The sequence below is a fragment of the Crocodylus porosus genome, unplaced genomic scaffold (genome assembly GCF_001723895.1).
Source record: "Crocodylus porosus isolate Cpor-Errol unplaced genomic scaffold, CroPor_comp1, whole genome shotgun sequence".
In the NCBI taxonomy this organism is placed as follows: Eukaryota; Metazoa; Chordata; order Crocodylia; family Crocodylidae; genus Crocodylus; species Crocodylus porosus.
The window spans coordinates 2,153,917-2,172,169 of NW_017728937.1; the positions used below are offsets into that span (position 1 = coordinate 2,153,917).

At 44.7% G+C, this 18,253-nt stretch overlaps 1 protein-coding gene across 1 annotated transcript in view; it reads left to right on the plus strand.

Moving 5' to 3' along the window:
- The window catches only part of MRPL21 (mitochondrial ribosomal protein L21), a 32,371-nt gene extending 16,652 nt beyond the window's left edge, over window positions 1-15,719 (plus strand). The window contains exons 4-7 of the mRNA XM_019547249.1: window positions 2,926-3,089; window positions 9,324-9,376; window positions 13,977-14,080; window positions 14,902-15,719. Coding sequence (XP_019402794.1) covers window positions 2,926-3,089; window positions 9,324-9,376; window positions 13,977-14,080; window positions 14,902-14,966 — 386 coding nt within the window. The 3' untranslated portion in view covers window positions 14,967-15,719. The remainder of the gene's footprint in view (window positions 1-2,925; window positions 3,090-9,323; window positions 9,377-13,976; window positions 14,081-14,901) is intronic.
- The last annotated feature ends 2,534 nt before the right edge of the window (window positions 15,720-18,253 follow it).

Sequence of the window (18,253 nt, forward strand, 5' to 3'; positions counted from 1 at the left end):
CATCTGAGAGGGGAATGGCAGAGGGAGGACCCACATGCCTTTGAGTGGCATGAACTGTTACTTATGGCTATCGGGAGCAATGGAGGAAAAGGAGATGTTGTGCTGTCCATTGGAGACAGTTAGCAGGCTGATTCACTCCCTAATGGATGGACAATATACCAATAAATAACCATGCAAGTAAACTCCTAATTTAAACAGAGGCAATGGCTCCAGCCCTCCTTTCCTGGCTTACTGTTTTGTAGCTCTGTGCCCACAACATTTTGCACATTTGGTTATTGCTAATTAATGTGGTTTCTCCCTAAAATATTTTCTACACTCTAGGCCAGAGGTGGTCCACCCTGGGCTTGTAGGCTAACTCCAGCTTGCAGCACCATGTCATCCAGCCTGCAAGGCTCCCAACAAATTCAGAAATTTGGTGGCAGGCAAGCACTGGCATAACTCCCTTGCTGCTAAATTTCCAGACTCATGGGGAGCCCCAGACCCTGCACCCTGGGATCCAGTGCCAGATCCCAGCTTTCAGGACCAGGTGGGGGCAACCCCAAGGCCCAATCCCAATGTGGGGGACTGTGGGAAAGGGGTCTGTGCCAAGTCTCTGAGACACGATCCTGTCACATAGGGGTAGTGTTGTGCCCCTGGGGCTTAGTCCCCAATGAGAGGGGGCAGTGCTAGGGCTCAGTTCCAGAATGCAAGGGTAGCAGGGCATGGTGGCAACCCCTGGGGCCCAATCCCAGCACATGGGGCAGGGAAAGGGTAGTGCCAGGCTCCAGGGCCCAATTCTGGCATGTGGGGCTCCAGTCAGCCTGTGGACTGGCCCCTGGCCACCATCTGGCCCATGGGACCAAAAGATCGAGCACCACTACTATAAGTCTTAATTTTTTACTGTCCAAACAGTGGAAGTACACTTTAAACCTGCTTGCTAAAACTGATCTGATCTTCCCTTCATTCTGATTCAGCCAAGACCTTTTGCCCATAATGATTGCCATGTTTCGTGGCCTTCCAGGTACTTTGTGTCAATGTACACAACAGTTCTCAAGGCTGCTTGAGAAACGGCTCGCTTGCCCTCTCCAGCATCTTCTCAGAATAGCATCACATTATGACTGCATTCATAACTGCAAGGGCATTTGATTTCTGTGCTCTGCTCATTACCTGCCTGACCTTACTGTGCCCAGAAGTGACCATAGGTGCTTTATGTAAGATCAGTCTGCTTAGCACTAAAGAGCAAATAACTGCTTACAAGGAAATGCCAGCATGGCTTGATGTCACTTTCCTTTCTTTGGAAAAAAACAAAGCCTAAAAATGCAGTAATTTAATAGAAGATAAAATTATAGGCCAAAATGTTCAGACTTGGGTGTCAGAAGTTCAACTTCTAAATTTAAGTATCTTGAATTTCAGACTTTGTTAGTAACCTTAAATCCCTGTAGGTTCAATGGGAACTACAAGCCCTTGGCATTATTGGAAGTCAGCCTGCTTTTATTTAGACACGCGAGTGTGAATTTAGGAGTTTAACTTTCAGGCACTGAAATTTTAAAATGTTGGCAAGAAGGTTATTGATACTAGTTGAATAAATAGATTAGTAGCTTCAAGCCTGTAATCTTCACGGTATCATGCTACACATAATGAAGAGGAGAAGGGGATCATGTTCTCTAAAGTAGGGGTGGACAAAATGTGGCCTGTGGGCCAGATGTGACCTGCCAGGTCATTCTATCTGGCCCACAGGGCCCCTAAAAAATTTATCAAATTAATATTTGTCTGCCCCTGGTTGCCTGTCATACAGCCCTCGATGGCTTGCCAAAAGTCAGTAAGCGACCTTCCACCCAAAATAATTGCACGTCCCTGCTTTAAAGGCTCCAGCATTATCCTCTGCATCAGGATACAAGATCTGTGTGAGCAGGTCCTAAGCCACAGATTTCGCATTCTACCAGTAAAGTTACTCAAGCTCCAAGGTTAATCACAGTGAAAGTGGCAACAACTATTGTGGTTGAGGTTGCAAAATGATTTTCTAAACCCCTGTTTTCAGTTGTTCCTGATCGCATGACTTCCACTTTGGGGATGAAGAGTTCCATACTCTTATCTCTTCAAAATAGATATTTTTGGCTTGAATTCTGAGCAAAGCTGGTTTTAGCTATTTTTGAGCACAATGGGAGTAGAGGGAATATTATAGCAGAAAAAGTATTTTTGATGAGTGGCTTGAGAGCTAAATGGCATGAGGTTAGAACGCTGAGATTTGACAAGGAAATATGCCTCATTAAGCAATGCATTGTCCGTGTTTGTGTAACAGTGGTGTTTGATTGGACTGAGTTATGACCTTAGAAAAGTTGTTCACTGTGTGTGCGCCATAATTTGCACCCAGTACTGTGCTAAGCTCATAGCATGCACAACAAGAGCACAAAGATATAATATCTCCAGGAAGCATACAATAAGGAGCTGAAGCAGGGTCCTTCTGGCATGTAAAAGAATCTCAAGCTTGAGCTGGCCAAGAACCCTGGCACCCCTTGCTCTACCTCTTCTGTGCCCTTTGTCTGGTTCTCAGGGCTCTTCTTCACCCCTTGGGATAGAAAAAAAGCAGAGCAGGGCACTCTCTTATGGAATACCTTCGTCTCCAGGATAGGACATTCCACTGACATCCAGCCAGTTGTTCCAGCAGAAGGAAAGCTGCATATTTGTCAGTTGCTCTGTGTCAGTATAAACCTGGTACATGTTCAATGCTTGTATGGGTACAGTCAGTCTTTCAAGGAAGGAGGCATGTTCCTTCTTTATGAAACATCATCATCTTACGGCCCATGTCTGAAGCCCTCAGTAGGGATCCTAATAAGATGGGGAGGGATGGGTAGAACACGTGGGCAGGTTTTCATGCTGCCTTGCCTACTGATGTTCCCTACTACAGTTTATCCCCAGTGCACTCACTGCCTCACCATTTGTTAACAGAGGTCGTACAAAGGGTGAATGAAATGATTGCCACTGGGCAGTATGGAAGGCTCTTTGCTGTGGTTCATTTGGCCAGCAAACAGTGGAAGGTCACCAGCGAAGACTTGATTCTAATGGAAAACTTTCTCCCGGCTGAATGTGGAGACAGAATCCGACTTGAAAAGGTAAAGTCCCTTCCTGCATCCGAGATTACATGCAGTAACTTAGAGATCTCTCTTCCCCAGTGTCAGTGATGCCACAGTGTAAAAGAAGAAATACGTTCCAGGAGCAGCTGTTGGTGCTTGGAGTACTGGGGTTAGCTAAGGCTTCAGACTCTTGACTAAGCAGTGTAAGTCTGGTATCAGGCAGGCCCATGGTTCACATATGTGTTAGTTGCTACTTAGGTTTGGAAGAAACCTTGTGAATCACTGAATGAAATTCCCTGCAATCCAGCCATCCTGTATTTAATATCTTCATCAGCAATTTGGACAAGGGTGTGGAGAGCACACTCTCCAGGTTTGCAGATGATACCAAGTTATGGGGCAAAGTTAACACACCGGAGGGCAGGGAGCAGATACAGGCTGACCTGGACAGGTTGGATCAATGGGCAGAACGAAATAGGATACAATTCAACAAAGTTAAATGTAAGGTACTCCACCTAGGAAGGAGGAATTCCCCAGCACACCTATAGATTGGGGGATGACCTCCTCAGCAGCTCAGAGCCTGAGAGAGATCTTGGAGTCATAGTTAACTCCAAGATGAACATGAGCTGGCAGTGTAACAAGGCCATCAACAAAGTCAATCGCACCTTGTTGAGTATTAGCAGATGCATGACCAACAGATCGAGGGAGGTGATGTTCCCCCTCTGTGCGGCATTGGTCAGGCCACAGTTGGAGTACTGTGTCCAGTTTTGGGCGCTGCACTTCAAGAGGGACACGGAGAATCTGGAGAGGGTCCAGAGGAGGGCCACTTGCATGATTAGTGGCTTCCATGAAAGACCCTGTGAGGGGAGGTTGAGAGATCTGGATCTCTTCGGCCTTCACAAGACACAGCTGAGGGGAGACCTTGTAGCCGCCTATAAGTTTATCAAGGGAGGACAACAGGAAATTGGTGATGCACTATTTACCAGAGTGCCCCAGGGAGTAACTAGGAATAATGAGTGCAAACTAGTGGAGAGTAGATTTAGGTTAGACATTAGGAAGAAATTTATTACAGTAAGGGTGGCCAAAATCTGGAATGGGTTTTCAAGAGAGGTAATACTATCACCTAACTTGGAGGTCTTCAAGAGGAGGCTCAATAGTCATCTTGCTGGGGTCATCTGACCTCGGTCCTCTTGTCTGCCAAGGGCAGGGCATTGGACACGGTGATCCATTGTGATCCCTTCCAACTCTACAATCTATGAGTCTATGTCTCACAATCCTTTTCATAAAATAATGTAGCTCCATCATAACACTAGGCAACTTTTTTGCCCTACTGCTCCTGTTGGGAGGCTGTTCCAACATATTATTACTCTGATAGCTAGAAGCCATCTTCTGATTTCTAACCCAAATTTCTTTATTTGCCCCCAATGTGTTCTTATGCCTCTTAGCTGAAATAGTTCTTCTCCTTCCGTGATGTATTCAGAGTGCAGTCATATCCCCTCTGTCTTTTTTTTTTCTGATCAAATAAAGAAGAGACTCTTCTAGTATCTTCTCATGTACCCCTTTCTTGCAAATAGCACATTTTTTCCCCAAGAAAATCAATTGCTGGAAATTGGTGTGTACATTACAAGTAAGAAAATACAGTAATGATAATTTCGGTCTCTGCTGGGGAAAATAAAAATAATGCCACAGTGCTACCCTTCTGCAGTTTGCACCAGCTCTTGGTCCGTGCACCAGAAGCAGTGCCAGACAGGTGCCAGCATCAGCTATGGTGTGGCCAGCAGGTTCCAGGTGGGGACTGGGACATCTGCATCAACGTATCAGCTTCAGTCCTGGGTAGTCGCCCCACTCATCACTGAGAATTTGTGGACAGCATCTGCAGCTGATGTGAGCACCACCCCCTCCCCAGCACTGCTTCCAGCACATAAGCTGGTGTAAGCTGCGGACAGGTCCAGGACATTGTGGATTGGGGCATGCTGTAGCTGCGAGGGCAGGGAGGAGAGAGAGAGATGGGGCATGCTATTGCTGTGGGGATGGTTCAGGCAGGTAGAAGAAACAGATGTGGCCCATGAGAGAACACCAAACTCACTATGTGGCCCTCCAGCCAAAATAATTGCCCACCCCTGCTTTAGAAGCTCATGATTAGGGCCCAGGAGCAAGCAGCAGGGCCAATGGGGCCCCCTTCTGCTAATCGGTGGCAGGGGGAACTCCAAGATTAAACAAGCTGCTGTGCCACAAGCTAGGCCTAGGATTTAAACCAGGCCCTACTCATAATCATCCTGTGATCAGCTTGTGATTGCCAGTTCTGCTCTTCCTCATTCTCCTGCTCAATTTCAAATGAGGAGCTCCCAGCTCGTAATAAAGTTCTTGGTGTTAGGTTCTAAATGCGTGACCTTGCACTTTGTACTGTTCCATTTTATCCCATTTCTGTTACTCAAGTCCCCAAAGTCAAGTCTGTCTACTTAGGGTGCATACATCCAGCACTCCGGAACACTACATGGCTTTTGTACGTCAGTGAAAATCCTGTTGGTGTCTGGAGGATGCCCAGCTGCCCACAATGGACTCATTGCACAGTCTCACCACTAGATGGCAGGCTAGCCAGTACTAGGCTATGTTGAGCAAAGGGCTACTGGGGGGTGAAATTCACTGCAGACATATCTGTACACTGGTGTTACTTGCACTAGCCTATTGCTACTCTTGACTTCCCAAGAAGTGCTTTACCCCAGAGTGAAGTGACTGATGCTAGCATAGGTTTCTATGTCCATTCCACATTTACGTCAGTATAAATGAGATTACACCAGTGTGTGTCATGTTCCCATTGTTACAGTGATATTACAGGCCTTGTAGTTCCCAACCCCTTTGTCCCCTGGTATACCAGATGCTTTGTTTGGGGAGGATATACAACTTCATTTCCCACCCACACAGCCCTTGCAATTGGCAAAAGTCAGGAATTCACGTTTAATCTCCTAGTCTGCTGCTGTTTTAGTTCCTGCTATAGGCGAGTATCCTCTTTGGGAGAAGGTCTCTCTTTTATCCTTAGGGAAAAGCTGTTGACCACGTGGTCATTGGACAAATGATCCATCTACTCATCTGAGCCAGTGTAACAGAGAGCCAGAGGCTCCTGTTACTTTAATGGTGAAGGGGAAGCACGGAGAGCCCCAGGAGGGGGAAAACTGCCTACTGTGAATGTCTAAGGAACAGATACCTGGGGATTTATTTACCTGCTACAAGTACTTACTGCTGAACCAGCTGCACGGCAGTAGAGCACTGGGCTAGTCCCCTGCATGGGAGGCAAGATGTTGTTACAGCAAAATCCAGCAGCAGTCCATTTCCCTGGGGTTGATCTGGCAAACTAAATCAGGCAGCATCTGTGGTAACTTGGGGAGTCCCATGATCAGACTGAAGCATGATTTGCAGCTAGAGCGTTCAGTCAGCCTCTGGGAGCTCCTGAGGGAAGAGCTCCAGGGCAGGAGAGCTACAGAGAAGCTCCTGGCTGATGCCTGGACTACCCTGGGTGAAGTGCGAGTAGAAGTGCTGCTGTCTTGCAGGGGAACAGGACTCAGGGTAGGGGGAGCTGACAGATACAGCAAGGAGCTGAGGCTTGCAGCTTAGACTCCGTTGTGGGGATTTATGTTCTAGCCAGAGGGCGTATTTTGGACCAGATTCTGAACTGGTGGTTTGTGGAAGGGTCTGTGAGGTGTGGTTTGGAGCTCCCATTAGTGCCCTAGGGGCACGTGATTGCCTTGAGCCATGTGGGGCCAGGCTCATGGTGTAGTCAGAGCCCAGGGAAGGGCAGAGCCTGGGCCAGAGGGCCCAGAGCCCAGGGAGGGGGCAGAGTGTGGGAAGAGCAGGGCTTGGGGGCCAGAGAATCCAAGGGGGAAGATAAGGGTCTGGAGCCCAAGGAGCCAGACTTAGTGTGGTAGGTCTGAGCCACAGGGGTGCAACCAGAGTAGTGGGGCAGAAGCTGGGAAGGCCAAAGCCCAAAAAAAGAATAAAGGTCTGTGGTGGCCTGCTGGATTTGGGACAAGTGCCCCACCTGATTGGTGACCCAAAAGTTTCTGTGAGGCATGGGCATGGTATAAGGGGCAAGTGGAGTCGCACAACGAACCCTTAAGGTGCCCTGGGTCCACAGATGGGCCAAGAAGGCCCACTTATCTCAGGGCAAAAACTGAATCCAGCAGGGTCAGGGAAGGACCTGCTGGTGGCTGGAAGTGACAAGGGCTCAATCTAGGACCGGTGGGCAGCCTCCCTCCCTTAATATCTTAATAAGATCAAGGTGTGGCAGGTGAGGAACCAAAGGAGAGCATCTTAAAGAGAGAGCTAGGCAGGAGCCATATGGCCACCTGGGGGGGAGCCATGGCCACCCTGGGAGCCTACTCCTGTTACAGCCACCTACATCCTGTCTGCTGCAATTACTTCATACTTTCATAAATCCTGACTTCTTGACAATTAGCCAGGGAAACTCCATTCACCCATGTGAGTGAGATTGGGAGTGGATGTCCTTTGAGGTCCTTCCAACCTTGCGGCTCCATGGGAGGCAGCAGAACTGACCAGGCAAGGCCTGTGGCTTGGGTAGTATTTAAGATCGTGGGAAGGGCTGGCGGCAGCCAAGGGCATCTTGTAAAAAAAAATAAATAAATAAAATCCTGGATTATGGGAATTTACAGTTCATTGCCCTCTCCTGCCAACAGTAGTCCATTATGAGCTTTCACACCACAAATCTGTTTCCATGGGAAATGTTTATGCTGCTCATCCTTATCAGTTCCATCCTAACCACAAGCCAGTGCTACAGTTCTTTGTCCCAGCCTTGCATTAGCAGAAATGCAACAGATAGAGGCCAACTTTTCCAAGCTGGCATTGTAAATATGAGGAAAGATCTCCTGAGACATCAATTTCAGCCAGGTCTTGAATATTACCCTTGTCCTCTTTAGCTCCACAAAAACCTTTTCTCTAATTCCCAATACTAGCAAGATCTGCCTTTTCCTTTGATTTTATTTGCCCTCATGTTGATGGTGATGGTTCAGTTTATACCAAAGGGAAATGGGTAAATTGCTCTGCGTATTTCAGATATCCTGCCTGTGTTGGAAAGCAGTGTGCTTTACTTAAAATGTTCTTAAGGACTAAATACCGTGGTTATTGGTATTCCTATGGTGCCCCCAAAATATTTGTCCTGGAACCGATCAGCTAACATTAGTTGACAGTACTGTAAGTCCGGGGTAACATTAGAGTTGGCCCCTAAAACAGTCAATCCCTCTAGGTGAAGAAGGTGTTTAGGGGATAAGTGTAAGCCCATGGGTGTGTATTTCCCTCCTAATCCACATCTAATGCTAAAAAGAACTTTTAGAGACTGTTTAACCCAAGGCTTATGTGAAATTTTAGGAAAGAAGGCTGCATTAGATTCATCTTCAGTCACTGTAGACAACCATTTACCGGTAGAATAAATACATCTGGGGAGCCAGTTTTTTTACAAATCTGTTGCTTTAAAGTCCAGTTTCAAGGCACCCTTTCTAGTGACTGGTGTATCTTTGTGCAAAAAATGAAGTTTTGGCTTGAGAGCACAGAGTCTCAATCAGGGTGAAGAAAGTGAGGAATTTACATTTAATCTCCCAGTAAATCTCCCTATAATCCAGTCAGGTTTTTACTGCCAAAAGTTGTCAAAGGCAAAACTCAAAAACTGTAATAATCATTGGTTTATAGCTTTTAACTGCTGCTGTACACTTAATGGGACAGGGAAATCAGCTGTAAAAAGCCTTTGAATTTCATTTACTTCCTAATCGGTTGAAGTCCTGTCTGACATAAGCACCTCTTTTCTGACTTGGGCAGATCATTTGAATTGCTATAAACCAAAGGGTTATTATGTGACATGACTTTTCCCCAGTCATTATTCTTCTGAGGGTTCAGGAAGAATAAGGAAGATATTTCTCATTCCCCTGATACCTAGTGTTCACAGACCTTGGTGTTAAGGTCCTAGTGTCTTCCTTTCTCTTTCTTTTCCATGATGGCACATATGCAGACAAGATCGTATGTGCTGTGAAAAGTGTTCTTAAAATATGCATTGATAAAATACAGATAGACATCCTCTGGGAGGCTGTTTGTTGAATGGGCCTGTTTTTTGGCTGTTAGATCTTTTGTATGGCATCCTGAGATTTGAGACTTAAAAAAGAAATGGAAATTTTAACACACCCAAGTGCTTCTGGGATAAATGTAAAGTTTTGCTGATGTTGTTTCTAATTACATTGTGTCTAGCAAGTGACTCAGTGCATAATTTAATTTCTCTAGGTTTTGCTGGTTGGTGCTGATGACTTCACACTAATTGGAAAGCCACTTCTGGGGTAAGGCGTGTGGTTTAAAGATCGTACATCTAAGTTAGTTGACAGTCTCCGATGAACTGTTTGCAGGCCTTGGCCCTACCAGGTCTATCTGTTTATACTGAGACATTGCTGAGGGAGTTGTGTGTTTCTAACTTCCTTTAGTAGTACTGTGAGGTAGGGGACTTTGGAGGTATGCATCTACATACGTGTCACAGACTTGATCCACTAACACACCAGAATATCTAAGTGTTGCCCAAACTGTCCAGTACTAATGAGGTGAGAAGATGAATCTCATTCTCTCTCTGGCCTGCTGGGTGGAGGAGTTGGCAAGGTCTCTTTTACTCTGACAGACACTTAGCCTTCCCAGTGGAGAGAAAGGGTGTCCAGTGGTCAATGTGTGGTATCCCTGCCTCTGTCATAGCCTTCCTGCCTGGTCTTTGTTCAGCTCTCTGCCTCACTTTCTTCCTGGGGGTTGTAATGCTTTCCTACCTGCCAGGGCATTCATTGGTGTCTCTGAAATAATTTGTGATCTCCAGAGAAGTTAAAAGAGAGTTGGACTCTCATCATCATTTATTGTGCTAAAGATGAGAAAGGAACTATTGGGTGATTGCATTAGCACATTTTCATATCACTTTTTTAATCTAAATCATGTATGTCCCTATAGGGACTTCACAGGGAAGCAGCACTCTGGGACGGGGGTGGAAAACTCATTCCATGGAGAAGGCTAAATCCCATTTTTAATGATGGTCTGTGGGCTGGAGTATGAAGCTGTGTTCCATCCTCAGCCCACGGCAAAACTCCCACTGATGCCAAGAGAGAGTTGCACAAAAAGCAAGGGCAAAAATATTGGTTCCTGTATGCCATAACCAGTTTTAGCTGTTCATTGCCTGATTGTTATATTCCACAATATGCTTCCCTGTAAAGTAACTCTTCCTTCTTTCTTCATCCTCCTTTCTTTCCACAGCTCATGTCTTTGGGGATGGGTAAACAAATCACAGTACATTGATAGAAGGCAGGGATTTATGCATCAGCTGCTTTATAGTAACTGTCTGTGTGCCCACTCTTTCCCTGCTGTAAGTGAAAACTAACACACATGATCTTTCATGGTGGGCAATGCTGCCCCAGTCTAGCTTCCACTTAGAGTAGCATAAAAGTGAGCAACTGACAGTTACTACAGGGTAGCTGTCCCCACCTGCCATTAACTTGGTTTATTTATATCTTTGGTGCCTCTCCTCCTTTTATGTCTCTGTACTTCCCTCCTTGCAGTAACTGTCAATTTTTATGCCCAAGGAGCTTCTTTCCTGTTCCCTTCCCCGTGGATTTCACTCCTAGCTCTGCCACTACAGATTGAGTGACAGCACATACAGAATTGATGTTGCCTGTCAACGTTTGTCTGGGAGGTAACCCTCCAGGAACATTTAATGTAGAGTGAAAGGAGCTCTCACCCTGCAGAACCATTAGTGGAGACTCAGGCAGGTAACATGGCATTGTTTCATGTTCATTTCACAGCTGGGCAATTTTCTTCCTAACCACAACCTTGTCTACACTAGGCGTTACTGATAAACTGCTCACTCTGTTGCTAACACAGGTTCAGTTGCATTGGTACAAACAACATTAGGATCTGTACAGGAGACAAGGATCCTGTGGCAACCAATGTATTTATTATCAAGTTGATTGGGCCTGAAACAGCAGGAGACTTGCCTACTGTAGGACTCCCAGCATAGCTGCTGCCAGAGGAGCTGAGCCAGCTCTCACATTTGTGGCGGATTTTTTGCAACATGTCATTACATGTCAAAGCTTCACTTTTCTTTTTTAAATGAAAGCTTATTGCAGCCCCTGGATAGGTTATATATACCACCTCAGGCAGGCTCTGTCTTGGACCCCTCTTCAAGAAACTCTACTATAAGAATACCAGTCTCCTTGTGCAACTTCCTAAACTAATTAGCAGCCAGTGCAGCAGTATTTTGCTGAGCTGGGTTTGCCAGTGCATTTGGGTACAGTCCTTTCCTGGAGATGCTGGGGGAAAAGGAGAAAGCCACATTTTATCAGCCTTTTCACTGAAAGGGGAGAAACTTTTCCCAGGGAATTGCCAGCAGTAAAACTGTGTGTTTAACAGAGTTAGGTTAAACTGTGTTAAAGGTGATGGAAGAGAAGAGGCGCAAAGAGGTGAGATATAGAAGTGAAGTGGGGCGTGGTTCCCCTTCTTCCCTGACGGGATTTTTGGGAAACATATGACTGCATGAGCCCCTCACCTACTGTTCCCATATGAGACAGCAGTGAATAATGGTGTAGGTCTGATTAGCACCAGTGTGGACTTGAAAGTGTTGGTCATAACTCCCAGCTTACCCATAAGCCCCAAGCTTTTTAGAAGAAAAAAATAACTTGGATTAATACAAAGGCTTTTTGATTTCTGTTGGGTTAAAAATAAACACAGGATCCAATGCCTTCGCCACTCTTTATATACCATACTGTCCAATAGTGCTAAGTTCCCTGGGTAGAATGGGAGATGGGTAGAAACTTGTTCAGCTTTTAACAGATGGATGTGTTTCAGTTTTCAGTAGAAATCAGACACTCCTGAGATGGCACCTCTTTAAAAACAATAAACTAAAATGTGTTTTTGTGCCAAGAGGTAATAGCCTCTTTCTTTGTCTGTCCCCACCCAGGAATGACCTGATGTGTTTTTATAGAGCCACGTACATAGCCAGTATCTCTGGGTAAATGGGTTATTACATAGCATATCACATTTACCCAAAGATCCTTGCCTGTTTTATTACATAGCGCACAGTTTTAATTTCTCTAGTCTTATACTGTATTTACTCAAATCCAAGATGAGGTTTTTTCCCCCAGTCAAAATGGGGCAGTGGGGGTGGATCTAAATGGCAAGGGGCACAGGTACCAGGTGAGGGGAAGGGATGAGGATCTGGTCCCTTGCCCCCTGCTGAGCCTTGCCTGCCACAGTAGGGGGGACAGGGGGAATTTAAGATGACCATCCAATAATTAGATTCTATACGTGGAAAATTATAACAAGTTTATACTTTTCCATTTATAGAATCTAATTATGCAGGGGGGTCATCTTAAATTCAAAATCATCTTGGATTCAGGTAAATACAGTAATTTGTACTCTATTGTACACTTTGAAGATAAAACTGAAAAGGAGCAAGACCCAGAAATTTCCCAGAAACCTCCATTAGCTAGGTGGCACACTGCTCCATGGACTGTAGGCATATTGAGAACCTCCACATTAAACTGTGCTTCCTGTGTGGCTTGCTGCTTAGCTCATGGATATTTTGGCCGTAAGCTGTTTCTCTTCCCCTCTAAAAATTTAACCTCTTGTACGTAGTACATCCCCAAAATGGAAATGTTAATGTAGATGGTAAATCTCAAAACCTTTGCCCTTTAATTATCTTAATGGAATTCTTCCACTCCCCACCCCTTCTTAATTGCAGACAGAATTATTTGTCAAGAAAATGGTCTTTAATGTTTCCTGGCAGAGAAGGAAGATCAGTGATGAGTGTTTAATGGCATTTTGCAGCAGAGCAACTCCACAGCTCCACCACTGGTATTCATTAGAAACAGAGCTACCCAAAGCATTAGATGAGGCCAGAAGTTACCAAGGGACTTGGCCCCTGTGATCCTTAGCCCTGCCTAACTTCTAGGGACCTGGATCACTGTACTTTGAATAGTGAGAGGGAGGTGCCTGAGAATGAGATTTCCAACAGCTTACAAGCTGAGACAGCCAGTAGCAGAGCTGAAATCCTCAGCTTCCTTCTCATGAAGCCTTGAGCTTGGTGTCTGTGTGAAACTTGGATTTACAGACTCAAATTCCTTCCTGCCCTTGTGTGTTTAAGCCGTTCCTTTAGGGTCAAAGGACTAGCCTCCTATTTTCTTCTAGAATACAGCCAGAGGTAGTGATGGTGGTGCCCACCCTACACGCAATAACCTAGTGGTTAGAGCTTCTGCCTAGGAAGCGGAACACCTGGGTTCTAGGTGTTCCTTGAACTAAGAAGACTCAAACCTTTCACCTTCCAGGTAAATACACTGACTGACTGGCAGAGAGGCAAGGCCAAAGCAGGGATATTCTCCTTTCCTGTTGAAGCTAGGCCAGTGTATAGCAAGACAGCAAGATTTATGGAGCCAGAAAGAGAGTTAGCAAAAGGGAGCTTGACTCTAGCCTCTTTGACCCAGAATGGAAGAGGGAGGACCCTCTTCCCAGGGACTTACCAAGTTTCAGCATACTGGCAGGAGGACACCACAGTCAAAACTCCCATCTTCAGTGGTGGCCAGTGCTTTGGAGGAAGGCAGAAAAAACCCACCATAAGCCCATAAACCACTTATGAGAGGAGAAACATTCCTTTCCAAATCCCTGGGATGGAAGCAGAGCAGCCCTGCTGTACAGAGTGGAGTCAGCACTCGGGTAGTCCAAGCCTTGCACACCCTATCCTGTGTTTCTGTCATGAAAAGCTGTTTTGGCAGTGTTGAGACAGATTGGCACACTCAGCGGCTGATGCTGTAGCTGTTCCTGTGGGACAGGGACTTGTAGGAAAGCTGCATGATTTTTGTGTAATTCTTCCAGAAAACCTGCCCATTAATAATAGTTACACAGTGCCTTTTTCTTTTTAAGGAAAGATCTTGTCCGTGTAGAAGCCACAGTTATTGAGAAGACAGAATCTTGGCCAAAAATTAACATGAAGTTTTGGAAGAGGCACAGTTATCGAAAGAAAAAAGGTAAGATGAACACAGAACTCTCCCATTCTGTTCCCCAGGAATACAGAGAATACTGCAGCTCAGCACCTCGAGCCCCAAGTATGGACAAAGCAGCACCCACACCTACCACAGACTTGGCCCAGAATCCTCCCAACAGCACCCTGGCAGCCTTAAGCAAAGTGGTCTTTTTTCGGTTCTCCAGTGCCTGACACATATTGCCTGTATTGTCAAAAAAAAGCTTTAAAATACAGCTTCCAGCACAAGGAAGTGCTGCCTTTCTCCTTTCTCAGCCCCAAATCTTGCATACATATCAACAGATGTTAGCAAGTCTCAGCAACATCTTGAGGCAGGCCTCAATTACCATGTAAATGAGGCAGCTCTGGAGTGACAGCTTCTTCCTGAGTACCGGCCTGGGAAAAAACAATAAGAAAGAGAGAGATGCTGGTTAGAACTAGAACGTGGATTAGCCTGACACTCTAAAGAATTACCCACTTTTGCTGGTGCTTTTCCTCAGGCTTTGTGTACACTAGCAAGCTTTGCTGATGCAACTGTATACCAGAAGGCTCTACCAGCAGTGTCATAATGGGAATGTGGTTATACCAGCAAAATTCTGCTTCTGCCAACATACTTCATTCCAGCTCCTTCAAGCAGTATCAACTATTCCAGTAAGAGCACAGTTTTGCCAGGGTAACTTTTGCTGGCACAGCTATGTCCAAGAATCGTATCTCCTCACACCCCTAATCAGGCTATACCGGTCAAAGCCTTCACACATAGGCATAATATTAATGTATAATATGTTCAAGTGGTGTGATCTCATTTTCTTTTTTTTTGTTCTTTTCCAGTTGTCATACAGCCACAGACGGTTCTCCGGATAAACTCCATAGAAATTTTCCCTTGTTTGTCATGATCAGCTGTTGGTCTAATTGTGGCTAGGTTTATTTTTACTGCTTTAGGCAGCTATGGAAGTAAAACCTCTTGTGATTGGAAAGTCCTGAGCTTATCCTGTTATAGTCTGTAATGGAAACCTATTTGTACTTTCCTTTAAAACAAATGAAATCTTTTTTGTTAAAGTATTATTTTAGCCTGGACAGTGTGTGTTTGTAACAAATTTCTTTTGAAATTCAGGCTCCATTGATGATTGACCAGATGTTTAATTCCAATACAGTCTCTGCTGAACTCTCACACGAGATACCACGTTATTGGAAATGGAAATCAAGCCCTTATTTCAGCCTCTAAAATGGGGATGATCCAATGGTTGGAAAAGAGAAAAGCCTATGTAACCCCAGCCTTGCTGCTTTCCTTGGGTTCTGGTTATATGGCATGTCAGTAACCCCACTGATTTGAAGGGGATTGCTATTGTGCTTGGGTATCCACACAATCAAGTATTTTGTTGGATTGGGATGCTAATGCATGAACGTAAGCGAATACTACAATGGGGATAGTAGACATTCAGCAGATAGGTGTAGAGCATGGTCCTCCTGACAGTCCTTGCGCCTGTTCCATGCTATAGAAATCCCATGCCAGTTTAGCATATAATGGTTCCTTCAGTTCTGTAGGCTCAGGGACTATCAATACATGGTACATAACAAACCTGGGACAGAAGAGAGAGATGACTGGTGACTAGAAGCCTCTGTGCGAGTTTGCCGATGTTTACCAATCAGCGTGTTAATGAATAGCAAAAGGGTGGTAGCTGAGGAACTAATCTGCTTATAGGTCAGACAAAAAGCCTTATTATTTTTAAAAAGCCATTCAGAATCCCAACCCATTAGCAGCAACATGTATGTGTGTATATGTACACACAGCATTAGGAAGACAAATCTCTAGGATATTTACAAATGTCTTTTGGTTCTTCTGCAAAAGAGATAAATAATGGAAGGATATGTTGGAAAATGGTTTTTTTAGTTATAGCTTTGAATGGATGCTGGGGATAAGGTTTCAGTTCCAGCCTTTCCACAGGCTTACTTTTTGATCTTGGGTAAGTCATGTAATCTTGTTGTCTCAGTTCTCCAGCTATCATGGTGGGACAGTGTTCTTACAACCCTTTTTCTGTTCAAGGACTGTCTCTTGGAGATCATAGAGCCAACAGTGCCCAGCACAAAGCAGCTCTGATTTCATCTCAAGGAGCTGCTGGAATATAACCAGTAATAACAAAATGGAATGTTTTTCTATCCCCTTCCCCATCTGAGATGTATTCATATTGTAAATGGTGTTGCTCTGATGTCACTTCATGGCTCTTATGGTTTCCATGGCTGTTTGTGGAGTGACAGGTCTTTGAGTTATTGACATAAACACTTGCAAACTGAAGGAGTTGGCATAAGAATCATGGAGATGGCCCATGTTGTTCATGCACTCTTGTTTTGCCTCTGCACCATGCTTTCAAGCTCTTTAGAACAGCTCACATTCTCATTTGGAGCTCAGCTGCAAATGCTTTACCTAAACCCTTCTCAGGAATGAGACATACGGAGCAGCATTTGGTACTCAGAGAGAGAGCAAGTGATCTGCTAAAAAGCAGAGGCTATGTTTTTCCTAGCACATTCATCACATTCTCAGGGATGCTGTCAGATTCTCTGCTGCTGCCATCTAAAGTAACAAATGGACATAGTCCACTACATCTTATGTGGGAACCCCATTCAAAGCTGTGAAAACTAAGCCCAGGTTAGGGCTGCTCCCTGTCTTATTTGTAAAACCATTTGGTTCTCCCCATCCCTTGCCAGAAAGAGTGCTGACATCCAATGTATATATCTCTGCTTTCAGTTCTTCCAAGCTAAGTAAGGTTGTGTCAAGGCAGTACTGTACTTATTTAGGAGCTCCCAGAAGATCACTTCAGTGCTGCTGGAAACCGTATTGGTGATTCAGTGTGTGTTGGTTGTCCTTTGTGGTACTGGAGGGGAGGGGATGTGCTGCTGCATGCGACCATTCAGATAAAATGTAAAAGAGAAGTCTGGCCACCTGTTATTGTAGACCTCCAAGTGTCTGGGAAGAAATGTGACAAGTCCTAACTTCACCAGTTGCATCCTGCTTCCATTGAGCTCCTTCAGTTGGAAAAGAAATTACTGACTTGCAGACTTGTATAGTGCTTGCACATGCTGTGCAAATAAAATCTCATAATGTGTAGGTCAGTTTTTAGAGCAGACCAGAAAAACTTCAATTGGAAAACAGAACGTGCTTCATAACATGTTGATTTCACCAGTTTATTTTGGACCAAAAAAAAGGGGGGGGGGGGGAATTTGAACAACATCAAAACATCCTGGCATTTCCATCATTGATGAAATCCAAACAAAGCATTTAGATGTGCTGAAACAACATAGTTCAGATAAGCCAAAATGGAACTATTCAGAACTTTCTTTGGTGAAGAATTCAGTAATACCTGAGTTTTGTTCCAAATAATTACAGGAAAATTTTGAGATGTGGTTCATGAGAGACTTTCTTTTTTCCCCTCTGTTTTCCAGCCTTGGGGTCTAGAATGATAGGTGCTGTATTTTGATTTTTAGCGGTTTGAGGTGGCAATACTGCAAATGACTTGCAGAGTTGAGCTAGTCAAGAATTTCTCAGTGGCACGTTTCTGGTTTGTTTATTCTGCATCCCCCCAAAAAAGCCCAACTTGTTTTTGTTTATTTTTGTTAAAACTAACCCATTTCCACAACATTTTAACAGGGAAAGTTTCACAGGTGTATGATAATTTCTAAGATAGATGGAGACAAATCTATAGAAGAACAGCCAAACGCTCGGTGGTTGGGGCATTCACTTGCATCATGGGAGGCTCAGGCTCAAGCCCTGGCTAACCACAGAGATACAGAGTCAATTTCTGCTGTTGGAGCTCTTTCACTTAGTATAAATAATTAAATATCCACTGAGTGAAAGAAACTGACTCCAGAGGTGGTGGTTAGGGTGGTCCAGTTTGAATGGTTCAATGGACCTTTAATGGTACTCGGACAGACCAGGGATTTGAACTGGGTCGCTTAGATTGGTCCCCCTCCCCTAGTTTTTTGCAAAATATTTCAATAGGACTCAGTTCCATTCCACACCAGAGTTGAAATCTTGGGATTTTTCACTGGAAGGAAATGTTTTCCAGCCAGTCAAGTTGCTTCAAGGCTTTTTATTAAATTCTTAAGAAATGTGAATACTTCTTTGCCAACTCTGCCGTGAACATCAGAGGTAGTAATACCGTAGCTCTCTGTAGTATTTGAGTGCTAG